General features: G+C 30.9%; 1 protein-coding gene across 5 annotated transcripts in view; it reads left to right on the top strand.

The window, feature by feature from the left end:
- Nucleotides 1–15,695, top strand: part of LOC130449104 (uncharacterized) — a 294,569-nt gene that overhangs the window by 172,958 nt on the left and 105,916 nt on the right. For 3 of the 5 annotated variants that reach the window (XM_056786776.1, XM_056786780.1, XM_056786778.1), the window contains one exon: nucleotides 6,118–6,550. The exons of 1 other annotated variant lie outside the window; for it this stretch is intronic. In XM_056786776.1, the coding sequence (XP_056642754.1) occupies nucleotides 6,118–6,550 (433 nt within the window). The remainder of the gene's footprint in view (nucleotides 1–6,117; nucleotides 6,551–15,695) is intronic. One more of the 5 variants, XM_056786777.1, reaches the window with a different exon arrangement.

A 15,695-nucleotide genomic window follows, 5' to 3' on the forward strand; every position in this document is an offset into this window, starting at 1 on the left:
GCTTGAATTGAATTTGAGAAAAGTAACTATTTTTTCATTCATATGCTACGTAACATTTATAGTATATTGGGAATGTCATCTTAGTAGAACGATAGGCTTCATTTGATCAATTTTTTATTGAAAGTAAAATACTCGAAAGACGTGACATCTGTTTCGTTAACAGAGTTCTACTCTTCAGAGACTAGTTCCAATTAGAAGTTCTTCGTTAAATATAACTCTCGCACCTTTCTCTGATGAATTAGTTTATTATATGCCCTATTTACATATTTAAATTTCCATCTTGACTGAAGATAATTTAAAAAAGTGGATATAAAATGACAATATTTTTATTTTTAATAATTTCATATATACTGGATTTCTTGATTCTCTTATAAACTGAAAGAAGTATATATACAGCATATCTCGATAGTTTGAGATATTATAATGATTATTTCCCTCATATATTAAAGTTTCCATACGGGGATGTCAATTTTCACAAAATTGTAGTAGGCAGAAGTCAAAAATTGCATATGAAATTTTTGATAAGAAAATGCGGAACTGCATGCATCAGAATAACTCAATGTTTTTAATCAACAATTTTTTATTAATGGTAATTGTTGGTTTTCACATTTTTTCGAGAAAATACTAAATTGTACTCTTGGATGTATGTACATATGCTATACTGGGGAGCTCATTGTTCAAAATTGATGTATTAATCCCAATCCTCCTAGAACTGCAGCGTTTCTCTGGTTATAGTTTCCTAGTAGAGTCTTTGCCTGTCTCAGTTTCTGTAGATTGTCCCAATAATTGGTTTGGCTCCTCTCTACCTTCTTTTCCAGTGCTTTTTCCATTCTTCTATAGCTGATACCACAAAAGGGTTCAGGTTCCATGAAGGGCTTATCTGCCCCCTCTTTAGAGAGCTTATCAGCTATTTCATTTCCCTTCTGTTCGATGGGTCTCGAAATATATTCTAGGGTAACTTTATTTTTCTTACCTAGCTCGTTGAATTTTTTTAGGCAGTCCTGCTTTGCTATCAGATAGGATGAAGATCTGTTTGCGATAGTTCCTCTATAGATTCTCAAGTTCTGTCTGCTGTTTTAGATCCGTTCGTATACCATTTAATGGTATTTCTGTTCATATATTGTATTATATTATGATCCCATTAATTTCCCCAAATTGGTATCGAGATAAATTTTTTCTCAAATCTAAACTTTTTCGATGTATTATCCTGAGGCATCTTCTATCTTTTATTAGTTATTTTTTGCCGATATTCTTGTTTGATGTTATATTTTCACTCGATTCTCTAGAGCTAGACCAAATAAATATGTTGAATCGATTCAGTGAATCAATACTTCGCCCATATAAAACGACACTCGATTTTCCGACCGAGATGACTGTGTGCTCAGTTTCCGTTGCCTATTTTAATACAGAAAAATACATTTGTAATCTTTGTCTTTGATGATTATGAGGGCTGTGAAAATAATATCAAAAAAAGACTATGTTAGCAGCAGTAAAAAAGAAACTCTCTACATGTAATACACTGGAAAGTAAGGGCTTAAACGAAGAATTTGAACATTGTTTATCGCAGGCAGTTGATCTTATATTTTACTGGTAAGAAAAAAATCTCTATCAGCATGTTTCTTCAATAGCAGTGATGTGTATAAATACCTATCGCCTATCTTGGGATCGTCTGTTCCTTGTGAGCCCTTTTTTACAATTGTCGACATCAAAACTGACAAACAACTGGAACCACTTGGATCCAGTAGACTTGACAGACTATTGTTTTGGAAAAGCTTAGATATTAAGCATTGGGATATAAGCTATTTTATCAATTTTCTTAACTTTTTAATATAGTAAATATATATAGAAAATAAAGGTTTTTTTATATCTGTTAAGATACTTTAAAAATTTATTATTATTATCGAATTTCCTGAACTAAGGATACCCTGATTTGATTGAAAAGAGATCCCAGAGATTTTTTATTAAGGTATCTTCCTTGTTTTTCTTAAAATGAATTTCTATTTACATTGTAAATTCATAGTTGAAAAAAAATCGATTTTTTAGAAATAGATCCTTTACACCTCGATTTTTTATAACCGATTCATCAATTTACAATTTTTGTAATGATGCTGATTGTTAAGCACGTCAATTTATACAAAACAAATTAAATATACGAGGATATATTGAAAAAGTATTAGCCTACTATAGAACCAAACAAAATTTTAATGTCAAAATATTTTATCACTCAACATATTCTCCTCTTAATTGGATACATTTATTATAGCGAAACCAGACCTCCACAGCTTTTATTACCTCCTCGTTGAAAGAAAATTTGCGACCTTTAAAACTTTTTTCACTTGAGGAAAGAGATAATAATCGGTCGGAGCCAAATCTGGTGAATTACGGAGGTGTTTTAGTAATTCAAACCCTAATTCACGAATTTTTTGCATGGCAGCATGAGATTTGTGTGCAGGGGCGTTGTCCTGCAAAAACAAAACACCTTTGGATAGCTTTCTGCGTCTTTTCTCTTCAATTTTTTCCTGTAGAGTTGTCAGTAATATCGAATAGTAATCTCCAGTTATTGTTCTACCCTTATCCAAAAATTCAATTATGAGTACTCCATAGCAATCCCAAGAAACCGAAGAAAGAACTTTTCCAGCCGATTTTTGGACACGAAACTTCTGGGGAATCAGAGTGTCACCATTCCATCGATTGTTGCTTTGTTTCTCGATCGTAGAAATGTACATTAGTTTAATCCATAGTAACAATTTGGTTTAAAAAGCCTACATCGTTTTTAAATCGAGCACAGATCGAACGCGATGATTCTACCCTTGCATGCTTTTATTCAACATTCAAACATTTTGGGATCCATTTTGCACCAATTTTTCTCATGTCCAAATTGACGTGAACTATATGATGAAAGCGTTCGTATGAAATATTCAGTGCTTCAGATATCAGTTTTAGCCCAATTCAACGGTCTGATAAAATCACGTTATGAACTGCATAGATATTTTCAGGGACTGACACAGAAACTGGCCTTCCCGATCGGTCATCTTCTTCAATGGAAAATTCAATTTTTGACGGTCGCATTCGAAGGACATTGATCACCAAAGGTATTAAGCATATCTTCGTAAATTTGCTTTATTCTTAACCTTTTTAAATACAGGTACTTGATGATAGCTCGATACTCCAATTTTTCGATTTTCACAATTTCGGTAGACATCTTTTTCCGTTCAATTTATTGCGTAACTCTGGTTTACTTTTTTGACGTCGAACTTTACACTTCTAATAAGTTGTTCATTACTATGGTAGCGCAAAATTTTGTTTATGCATGGAACTGGTCTAGGCTAACTAAATATCAATACATCCTCGTAAAACTTATCAATTCATAGAAAAAGTTTTGAAAACTTTTGTTTATTTAGCTGTGAATTTTCTACAATGATTTTTCATTAAACATTTTTAATTATAGTTATCCATTTATTTCACGTATCTTCTTTATGAGCTATCTTTATAAATTTGAAAAATAAATAATTAGTTTAATTGCCACTAGATTCAAATTAAGTTTATATTACAGAATGACTCTTTACCGAACCGCTGAAAATTGATAAATGTGAAATTTTTAAGTACTTGTTAGAGTGGGAAAATGAACCCATCTTTTGTATTAGAACGACCGCATAAAACTGTATTATATCGAAAATCAACAAATAATGTAGTTCTCCAAATATACCCAGGTAAAAATTTTATTTCTATATATACAAAACCAACAAAAATAAACAATCTGTGAAACGACTTTTGTAAAAGATAAAAAATTATCGATTCCAATAACTATTTTAGAAGTTTAGCCCTCCTTGGCAAAAAAAACTAATATCAAACATATGAGGATTTTGAAAATCAAGTAAGCCTCAGAAATTTTCTAAGAAACCTATTTTCTAGTATAGTAAACCAATATGTTGTAGACAATACCTGTTGCTATTGCTATTGAACATTTAATTCAAAATAATAATTGATAGTATTTTAACAAATATGCGTTAACGGTCGCGTGGTTAGGTCATCGCTTTGCAGTCATAGGTTTGCGGGGTAAATTCTGCCTGGGAAATGGATAATTTTACATTATTATTATTCTTTAATGGAATTTTCAACTTGATTTTACACCTTTCCTAAAGATTTAGTAAAATAAATCATTTATATGAGCCAAATGAGGCTTCAAATGTAAAATAACTTCAATAACTAATCATATTTTATTGAGGATATGATTGAAAAGTCAATTTTCCTGAAAAAATACTTTTAATTTGAGCACAGTCTTATAATTTTAATGATATATGCAGAGAAAATGAAAACGAAGATAAAAATTGACTAAATTGATACTGTTGGCTCGATTTTAATTTTTATTGACTGTTATATTATTATAAGATTTGTGGAATGACTATTTTAACAAATATGGCTGAATGTAGAGTGGTTAGGTCGTCGCTGTGTAGTCAAAGGTTCGTGGGGTAAATTCTGTCTGGGGAATGGGTAATTTCTCCTTCTCGTTATTCTATAGTGGAATTTTCAACTAGATTTTAAATTTTTCATAACGATTTAGTTACATAAATCATTTATATGAGCCAAATGAGGCTTCAAAAATAACTTCAATAACTAATCAAATCTTATCATTCCATTGAAAAGTCAATTTTTTTGAAAACGCCTTTAATTTTAACAAATTTTCATGACTTTAATTATATATGCATATGTAGATACTTTTAAATAAGCATATTGTGGAAATATATGTACAGAAATCTGAAGGAAAGTTGATAGTAGAGGGATTATGACTATCTTATAATTAGCTGAAAAATCCACTATTGAGTAAAGTTGAAATTCATTGTTGATGATAAAGGTGACTAAAGGTGAAATTATTCAAGAAACGTTGTAAAGAGTTAATTATCATAGGAAATACTATAAAGTGTTTGAAGCATAGGATAAAATGTATAACACTAATACTTTATAGTATTTTCAAAGATTATTTAGTCTTTACAACTTCTTTCTTATAATTTCAACTTTACTCAATAGTGGATTCTTTAGCTTATTATTAGAAAGTGGGTAATAGTCCTTTCTTTGTCATTTCTGATCCTATATATTTATAATATACTCTTTCAATTTTCTCATCATCAGCTTTTATTATTTGAATCATTCTTAAATACCAATTTAAGCAAGATTCATTACAAAAATCTCATGTTTTATTCTACATTCTAAATGAAGTGTGGGTTTTTAAGTAGATTCGTAGATAAGTATATTTAATACAAGTACTCTGGGATATTTAAACAAATAAATATACCTTTCATAGTTTTACCTCATTATTCTAGAGAACTTTTCTTGATACACTTAAATTTAATTCCAAGATCAGTTTTGTTGACTGGTAGAATAAATTTTTCCCTATTGATGAATTTTTTATCCTACCGTCAGATATTTTGTCAGGCAATTTTTTTAATAAGTTTCAATCTAGCTTACCCTGGAAACAGCAGCATATGTGTACGTAGGATATGCAATTTAAAAGGAGCAACCATAAATAAAATAATATTAGTATGATGCCCATAAATATCTGTTTCGAGTAAATTGTTTCAAACAGGTACGAATTTCAAATTTTTAATAAAAACAAAAACGTACATAATACTACAACGCTTCTATTTGTTTTTTTTTTTGACCAAAATTCATTCTCAAATACTTTTGGTTTAAATTTTACATTCGTCTACTGTAAATTACTAGCACTGAGAATCATTTTAATTGGAATTAACATAGTAACGTTTATACCAGAATCCCTCTCTTTAGTAAACATATTGTTCTGTCTATTCTATCAGATATTTCAATTATGTTGAGCTATTTGACTGAATGAAATTCGTAGCTTCCAAAATATAATTACATCGACAATGCTTCGAATTTAATTTTCCCCATTTTCCAACCTGTTAAGTAAATAGTAAACATATGTAGCAGTAAAACTGTTTACCATGATTATTTTTCAGAAATTGGTACACACATATATTCAATAACACAAATTATGACATACTTATACTAAATTTTGTATATCCTATCCAACCAACAAAATCAAAAATCAAAAAATCTTGTATATACATTTACTAACAAACATTTTTTAACTTGTATTAACAGCGAATGTAGCAATCTATAGAAATCCTGTCCTTGCACTAACCTTAACGGTGGCGGGCTCTACCATAATTTTCCTCAAATCCAAATTATCCAACCAATTGTCCTCTGACCGCATCACTGGTCTGGTCCCAGGTTGGCGCAGAGGTCCAGATTCCGATCTTTGGGATATATTGCTGCCAGAAGGCGACGACTACAAGCTGGTGTTCATTAACTCAGATGGATCCTCCAAAGAAGAAACTTCGTCTAGAGAAGAAGACGATAACGATAGCACCTCAACTACGTCGAGTTTTCCTATAGACGAATGCGATTGGGATTATTTCGAACCTGGAACTCGACCTACTCCTGTAATTAATTGGGGCTCTCCGTTCGGGTCTCCTAGAGTCTACAGAAGAGATATGGTAGAGAGTCCGATTGGATCACCGTTAGTCTATAGGAGGTTTGTTATTTTTTCATTGTATATATTTAAGTTAATTTAGAAATGGGTATTTAAAAAGTAATACTCAAAAAATCCGGATTGTTTTTGCATTAATATAGATTTAAGGAACCATTCAATTTTTTTCCAATCATAGAGTATGTACTTTTAAGAAAATTCTTAAAGGCAGAAATTGGGAGGAGTAAAGGTGATTACAATTTTGCTTACAGGGTAGGGCAGATTAATTTTTAAATGTAATAGAATGCAAAATTATTACAAATTTCATGTTATCGTAGTGATCCCTGTCGCTTAAAAGCATTATAACATAGTCAGACATGGCCAGAAATGCTTTGCGATAAATATCTTTAGTAAATCACTTTAAAGAAGCTCCTGTATTACAAATTGTCAAGGATAAAATTTCAGTTGTTTATAAAGAATTCGTCTTACGGTTAGAACTGTTAGGAGAGACCTAAATGCATCGCTAATGAGAGAATCTTAGATATAGACAAAGATTCGACAAATTTCGATTTTTTTACACGGATTTTGCTTGTGCTGGATTTGGTTTTGTAATTAGATAACCCTGAAACAAGATTTGTTTTCTCTACGGGGCTTGGATTGGGATGCTAGTGAATTCAGTTCTCTTCGTAAGGGTGTGGGAACATATAATCCGTACAAACTGTTTCTTTAAATTTATTCTTTGATTTAAATATTTGCACTTTACTCCATGAGACAATAGTTACTACACTATGATTACTCACACTTTATATAACTGAATAAGCACTCAGTCGGCTCGCTTTTATAATTTTTGTTTTCAAATATTTCATTAAATTATGAAATACTGATTCTGGCGTTTGCCGGAGTTTGTTAAAAATTCTCTTTTTTAATTCTTCATGTGTAGTTATTTCCCAACCTTCAGGATATATGTTTCGTTTCAAAAGTGCTCAATCGGTCTCAGTTGAGGTACGTTAGGAATATTCCTAAATATCTCAATAATGGCCAACCGTACCAACACATTTGTGCTGAACTTTTTGTGTATTTTTGAAATACACTTCTGAATTTACTTCCTCGCGTTTCTAATAATAATAATTCTTATAATTCACTCCCGTCAAAAGTAAAATATGACTCGTCGTCGATAAATTCTTAACCTTTAGCGGGCGTCATTTCGTTGTTACTTAGACTTCTAAGTTTTGATTTTTGTTCAATTTGTTGCTTCTCAGAGTGCTGTTTTTTGTTTATTTTTGTTGTTTACATATCTCTTATCAATTTTGAATTTTCTGCCCAATTTTCGCAAACTGACTTTTCCGTGAACCGATTTAACCAAAAGCCTCTCTCTTCATTTTTGGCTTTTTTGCTTTTCTGCGTTTTTCTCTCAATTGAAATATCTCTGGCAACTGCCGAATTACTAGAAACAACGTTCTCAACCATCGCCTACTTTATTTGATAAGCTTTTTAAGAATATACGTATTTTTGTCCTCACACCCTTATTAGCGTGTCTTCACGTGTCCATTATTGTAGAAATTGGCAGCATTTTGAACAATGAGATTAAACCGAAACAACGACCGGTCTATTATTCCAAGTCATATATTTGACTGAGAAATTCACCAGGTTACAGGGAAAACATAGACTTTTGTATAAGTAAGTAAATAACGTGAACAAAGTTCCGGTAGTACAAATAATTAATAAGGATATAATATTGGTTGTTCATAAATAATTCGACTCATAGTTGCCTAGAAAAGTGCTTAGTGGGTAATCAAGAAAAGGAACGAAGATGTAAACAGACATTCCACAAATTTTTTATTTTTTTTCTGTTGGATTTGATATTTTGATTTGAAATTCTTTATACAGGATTTATTTTCTCTAAAAAGCTTGGATTGGGATCTTTGTTAGTGGAGTTTTTTCATATGCGCGTATCTTCACATTTTCATCATTGTGAAGAAGTTGATGCTGCAGTGAGAGAGGCTGGTATTAGCATTGGCAAAAACTAAACAGAAACAGATGGTAACAGCTACGGTTGTATTATCTCCTGACTTCATTTGTTTGGCTCACAAGGTCACGTGAAAACCGTACGCAAAACAACGGGTTAGGGAGGGAACAATACTCCAGGTCGTATTTTTCACATCACTGATAATTGACAATTCACATACAATCCTTGTTGATAATTAGAGGAAAACAGAATGAAGTTTTAACACATACACTGCTTCTGTTGCGCTTACTCTGTTTTGTACAACCGTCATATTATGACGGCCAATTCGATCAAGCAATAGTTCTGCCCTATCCTGTATTTTCGTAATAAATACCTATGTTTTTATCACAAATTTATAGTTAAGTGATTATGATTTTCAGAAAATACTATTATATCTTTCAGTTTTAAATATTGTTCATGTCCAATTTTTTCCCAAGAATTTGTGAAAATAGTAAATTCAATATATTTTGCAATAATGTGAATCATCGTCCAAAATTTCAAGATTTATTCTTAAATGAATTAGATCTAATTGTAGATCTGATTATACGCAGTGAAACTAATAATATAATTAACTTTAACGATTACTAGGAAACAATGAAACCTTGAAAATGGACATAGAATAAACTCTAATAGGCCTAAATTCACAACAAATAAAAATGATAATGCACAAATTATGATAACAACATTAAATTGTCTGGTAAACGAAGATGATGTATTGTTGCAAGACTACCAAAACAAACACAGAGAAAATCAGAGCTCTGCAATGGCTTCGAAACTGTTATCCGGACTCTGCTCCATTTGTTATTAGTTTGCTAAATATGAACGTGGTTGTACAGATACCGATGATGGTAAATGTTCTGGTTGTACAATTGGGGTGATTATTTTTGTCGATATGTGACAACAGATAAAACTTAGATCCATTACTCCACTCCGGAATCAAAACAATTATTATCTGAGTGAACTGCAGGTGAATCATTTCCAAAGCGTCCAAAGGCACAACACTTAGCTGGTAAGGTTATAGCTTCAGTATTTTGGGATGCACATGGAATATTGTTCATCGACTATCTCCAAACAGGAGACAATCAAAAACGATTATTACATAGAGTTGTTGGATCTTCTAAATGCAAAAAGCAAGCAAAAACGGTCTCATATGTTGAAGGAAAAGCTACCGCTTCACCAAGATAACACACCGATTCACAGTCGTAGACAAAGATGGTAACATTGAACTAACCACACTTCGAATTGCTTCCTTGACTTCCCTATTGACTACTGATTATTCGCTGATCTGAAAAAAATGCTCGCCCGGTAAAAAATTCAGTTCAAATAAAGAAGCAATTGCTGAAACTGAAGCCTGTTTTGAGGCAAAAGAGAAATCCTTCTACAAGCACGGTATCGAGAAGTTAGAGAAGCATTGGAATGATTGGTATGGTATTGTTATTGAAAGAGATTACATTGATGAATAAAATCAATTTTTGGCAAAAAACATGTGTTTTTCTTAGTTAGTTACATGACTTATTGAGTAATGTGTTAATAATCAGATATCCCAATAAAATCTAACTAAATGGCCCAGCCAAACAACCAGCCAAAAAAATCGATATAATGTTTGCCACTTGAAAAAAAAATAGATAATTGACATAAATTCCTTATGTATTTGATATGATTAGATAAAAAGCTGCAATTGTGTGATATATAGTAATTATCTCATGTGCCAGTCTTTTATATTCTAATGCCATCAGCTCTATTTGAGTCAAAATATAAATTTGCCTAGTTCAAGATCAGCCTGTCACGTTTCATTTTTATATTCTCTTTCTTTTCAATTTCGAATGATAGTGTTTAATAACTTTTTTAGACATACTACTAAAACTTAATCATAGATTTTTGGTCCCACACTTTCTTAAATAACAAAGTATCTTGAACTTTTATCCCCCTTCATTCGCCATTTGTTTTCTATTATGATTTGCTTTCTAATTTCAAATGTCAAAAATATTTCAAAATGAAGTGAACAATCCAATATTTTGGAGTGTCTAGCAATTACGATTGTAGTAACAAAAAATGTACAATATAGTTATGAAGTAACTCTCCCTATTGGACCGCGACGTTTCCATTTATTATAACAAGATTACAAATGATTGAAATTCGGATTATATCCAAAAATACAATTTCTGGATATTTTGCCTGAAAATATAACTTGATACAAATAAATATTAAATAAGAGAACGCTGAGAAAAAATTACATAACCTATCTACAAGGGCGTTCTGTTTAAGCATACGTATACTGGGCTATTGTTCTAACCTTTTCGATTTATTTTAGGAACACGAATTGTCAACGCAAAAATCTTAAATGAAACGAAAATAAATTCCTAACACAATTCAAAACGAAATATTTTAGATTAGATTAATACACAATATAATTCGAAATATTTATAATCATCATTCTATTGAACAGATAGTAAAATCCAATTAGTAATATAATCGAGATAATATTTTCACTTCTTCTATTAATCTCCTATCATAACTTATTTTTCAGATTTTCTACAATCTCTTTGCTCAGCTTTGGAGTTTCACTTAGTTCTCTTAATTTTGCAATAATACAGATTTAGTCTTGAAAAGATGTTTTTTGCATAGTTCGTCACTATATTTTTTTCTGGCAATAAGATTATTTGCGTCTCTAACGATTACTAACTATGGTGGAATATTTGGTAGAAAGTAGCTTTTCTTTATGACAATTAGCCAAACATTCTTCAATTTTTTCAGCCACAAGAAATAACACATTGGGGGCCATCCATAAATTACGTCACACAAATTTCAGGACTTTTTAACCCCTCCCCCTCTTGTTGTCACAAGTTGTCACAATTTCAAAAACCCCTCCCCCCTGATGTGACGTCACACATTTTTCAAATTTATATATTTATTCAAAAATAATCAAAAGAAACTTTTATTTTTTTCTTACTTTTATAATAATCTTTGATTAAATTAACATAAAGAAGTCAAATATTTTAGACAACAGAAAAACAAACGACTAGTTAGGAAGCAACAAACGACTAATTAAATTTTGCGTGATGAATTTTGAATTTTAACATGTGATGTCACAAAGTTTTTGAACCCCCCCCCCTGCCCCTTCCGATGATACCCTCCCCCCATTAACATGTGACGTAATTTATGGATGACCCCTTGGGACAAAACCTTCTTTAGTTTCAGCGTGTAGAATTATAATGCGTTTTCTCGTATAATAAGTACCATTTAAACAGAAATTTTCACAATTATCCACTCAATTTATTATATAATGACTGTTCAACCATATTACCCTTATATATATATATATATATAGCGTTATCAGGAAAATCTGTTAATGTTTGGTATACAGAGTGCTCCAGGACTTGATGCAAAAATTCGGGAATGAGTAGATGACGTGAAAATAAAGCTGTGACATGGGACATGACATCTCATACGCCCCCTTGTTTTTCAGTTAAAGGATTTAAAGTTACGAAAATACTATAGTATACTGTATATATTATATATTTAAGTATAATTTCTAAATTATTCATTCGAATATTATGAATGAACGATTAGGTATGTCCTTATAGTATGTTTTAGGGAAATAATAACTTTACACTACTATTTGGAGGCCAAGGGTGGCTCATGCCCAATAGTTAACAGTCCGTAACTTTCACATGGGCAGCCTGTACAATCTAAAGACAGCAGAAATGAATGTTTCAATTGATTTTTCAACACAAGATGCTCTTTGCTTAACTCGATCAAAATTTATGGTTTAGGAGATATGTAGATTTTTAGGTCGTTGTACATACCAAAGAAACCAGTCGCTAGACATTCTGAGAAAAATGATCATAAATTGTAATTGTTTATTGAAAATACTTACAGGAAGTATTAAAACAGAATCAAACATTTCTAACTGAACTGCAAACCGTCGAACATCGTGTTACTTACATATGGAGAAAATTGAAATGTAGAAAAATTTTGTTTGCTAACCAACAGCTTATCAAATGAAAACAAAAAAAAAAACTATAATAACTTTTCGAAGTGGGCACCTTGCACTTCTACACACTTCCGGAGTATACGGAGGATATTTCTTAAAATATCATGAACCACATATCTCGGCGAATCTTGAGAGGAATATCGCATAATATGGGTGGGAAAACATTAACAAAAAAATATGGACCTACAAATTATTACCTACTATTCTTGCCCACACATAAACACAAAATTCTTTGTTTGAATATATAAATTTGAATTATGGGAATTAATAAAACCGTCTCGTGTGGAACCAGGTTCATCAGTAAACAGAACTTTTCCAGCAAAAAAGCTAGAGAATCCTATGAAAAATTGATAAATCTTAGTGAAATTTTGCGTACGCTAGTATGGGATCAGCATCAATTGCATTTTGCTCTAAAACTGGTGCTCGTATAGCTCGTTATTGATCTTTGTCACCTTTTTTGGTAGAACACTTCCTAAAATATAATTTTATAAAAAATAATGGAAACAATGTAAATAATGTAAACAAACCTGTTTCCCTTAAGCTGCAAACTACCTTAACAGTTGGGTATAAGTCTGCCCGGATAGCGCAAATGCTTATTTATTTATTCATAAGTTTTCCAAGAAATATTTGATTGTATTTTAATACCTCCTATAATTATTTTTAATCAATGATTACAATTTATGATAATTTTCTTCAGAGTGTCTTTTTATGGTGAACGAATTCCTTGACATGTACGATCCAAAAATCTACATACCTCCTAAACCATGAATTTTATCTAGTTAAATAAAGAGTACCTTTTTGTTGAAAAATCGTTTGAAAGATTTAGTTATGCTACATTTAGATAGTATGGGTTTCCTCTGTAGAAATCACGGTTAGTTAACCATTGGGCATGATCCGCCTCTGGCCTACTAGTGTACTAGTACTAGTGTAGAATTATTTATTCAAACACACAACATGAACAAACGTAATCATCCATTGAAAATTCCTTTTGTTGAAATGTATAATTTGGAGAATATACTTAAATATAAGTTCTGATTTAGCAACTTTAAAGGCATATAACGAGGGACTGTATGCAAAAAATTTTTATGTTTCAGGATTTTTTTCACGTCATCTACTCACTTCCGACTTTTTCGGAACGTATACCTACAATGTAACTCTATTCTGTTTAAATCATGAGTAGATTTACATTTAAACTCGGTTCAGTTAATTTTTCGATTTTTTTTTTTTAGTTTTTGCTGTTATATCATCCATGATACAACTTCTATTCACGATGAAAGGAAGGTTTTTAAATGAATTGGATTAAAAAAACTTATTTGGTTCCGTTGTTTAATTAATATTTTATAAGCTATTTACTCACTGTTCATTTGTATTGATATTCTGGGTAATTCATTTTCCCATTGTCGAAAAAAAAATATCGGAAATGAGTAAAATCTAATATTTTATTCGATAAACGACAATCTTAGCAATATATTTCAACTATAATATGATTACTGACTTTTGATGCGACTAATATAATGTTTTTAACCTCACAATTTTATTACATTTTGACGCATATAATCAGATCTACAAGGGCTATGGCTTCTTCCAATTGTGAATGAATACAAAAATTTAGTTTTCACAATTCTGGGAAAAAATTAAACTTGAACTTGTATACTCCAATAGATGATAATAGTATATGAAAAAAGTTTTAGACATAATTGACATTATTATTATTATATTCTAATAAATTTTCCAGTTACTGTAATTGTAAATTAATAATATAACATATTATGTGTACTTATATGGAATTATATTTCATAATACATTGTATATATTTCTATTGTTTCAATAGAGTGTATTGAATTATGAGTGAACCAGGTGTTTTTAATAGTAATAGCACCTGTTAAAACTTTTATTTAGTTTAATTTCCAGTTTTTGAACCAACTGTTATTTCGAAGGTAATTTTTATTTTATTTCTGTCGCTTACAAAATTGTGCTTAGTTTTGTGCATATTTAAACACGCTGTGTATATTTATGAAAGTTATTCTAAAATATAATTGAATTGTAAATCAATACAGATAAAACCAAAGATTTTTATAGTTAATATGAAGAAAATAGAAAACCTCATTTTCGATCTCACTCTTTTATTTAAATCATACCATATTCACGAGAAAAAATTAAAAAAAAAACAACGAATTTGGAAAAGAATTATCAGGCATAATTATTATGAATTCTAGATATTTAGACTATAATCGAGATATCAAAACCATCTTTGATATCGTCAATAAAATTAATCTTTGCTGTACTTAATATGAATATAAACAACAGAGAAGCTGAGAAATTATATATGTACCGGGTGACCCAATAAAAATGGCTCACGGCTATATATCAGGAACCGTTTATAGTACAGCTTCGGGAAAAAAATTTTATAACAAAAGTGACCTCGCTATTCTGTTGTTAATTTGGTCTACTTTTATATTCCTTAAATAGCGCCCTCTAGCGTATATGTTACTCATTAGGTTGTTTCTAAATTATAACTCTTACATTGGTAGAAAGGAACTCTCTTCAAAAAGATTAAGTTTGCATAGATAGGTTAAGTAGAACTGGACTTATATGCGTTTTTTCATAATAAAGTTCCACCTTCCCCTCACCTTTTATTTGAAGAGATAAACTGAAACTTGTGAAATCAAATATACGCTGAATTTCTTTAAGAATACGATAATCATAGTTCAAATGCATCTTAATTAGGCAAAATTTGTCAATAATTCATTTTATAATTTTTGGTATCTAATTACGCCCTCTGGCAGTGGACCTACAACTCTATAAATAATTTCCAAGTTTCTCTTGAGGTCTCTTTTGTTATAAATTTTTTTCCCGAAGCTGTACTATAAATAGTTCCCAAGATATGGCCGAGAGCCTTTCTTACTGGGACATCCGGTACATATTTGGCATACGCCCAACATCAACATCTCAATGTACTCAAAATGAGACTACTTAGAAAGTACATAAACAAGTAATTGAAAATCTCACCAATTGTGAAATCAAGTCAGTGATACATTTTTTGTTGTATAATCTTTTATAACAAATTTATCAACAACTTCTAATGATAATGAAATATGCAGATTGAAAAACAAATTTTGTGCAGATGAGTGTTAAAATTGCTTACAAACCACTATAAAGGTGAGCGAATTGAGAATGATATTTTTACAATAAACATAGGGATTCAATCATAA

The sequence above is a fragment of the Diorhabda sublineata genome, chromosome 9, assembly GCF_026230105.1.
Source record: "Diorhabda sublineata isolate icDioSubl1.1 chromosome 9, icDioSubl1.1, whole genome shotgun sequence".
In the NCBI taxonomy this organism is placed as follows: Eukaryota; Metazoa; Arthropoda; class Insecta; order Coleoptera; family Chrysomelidae; genus Diorhabda; species Diorhabda sublineata.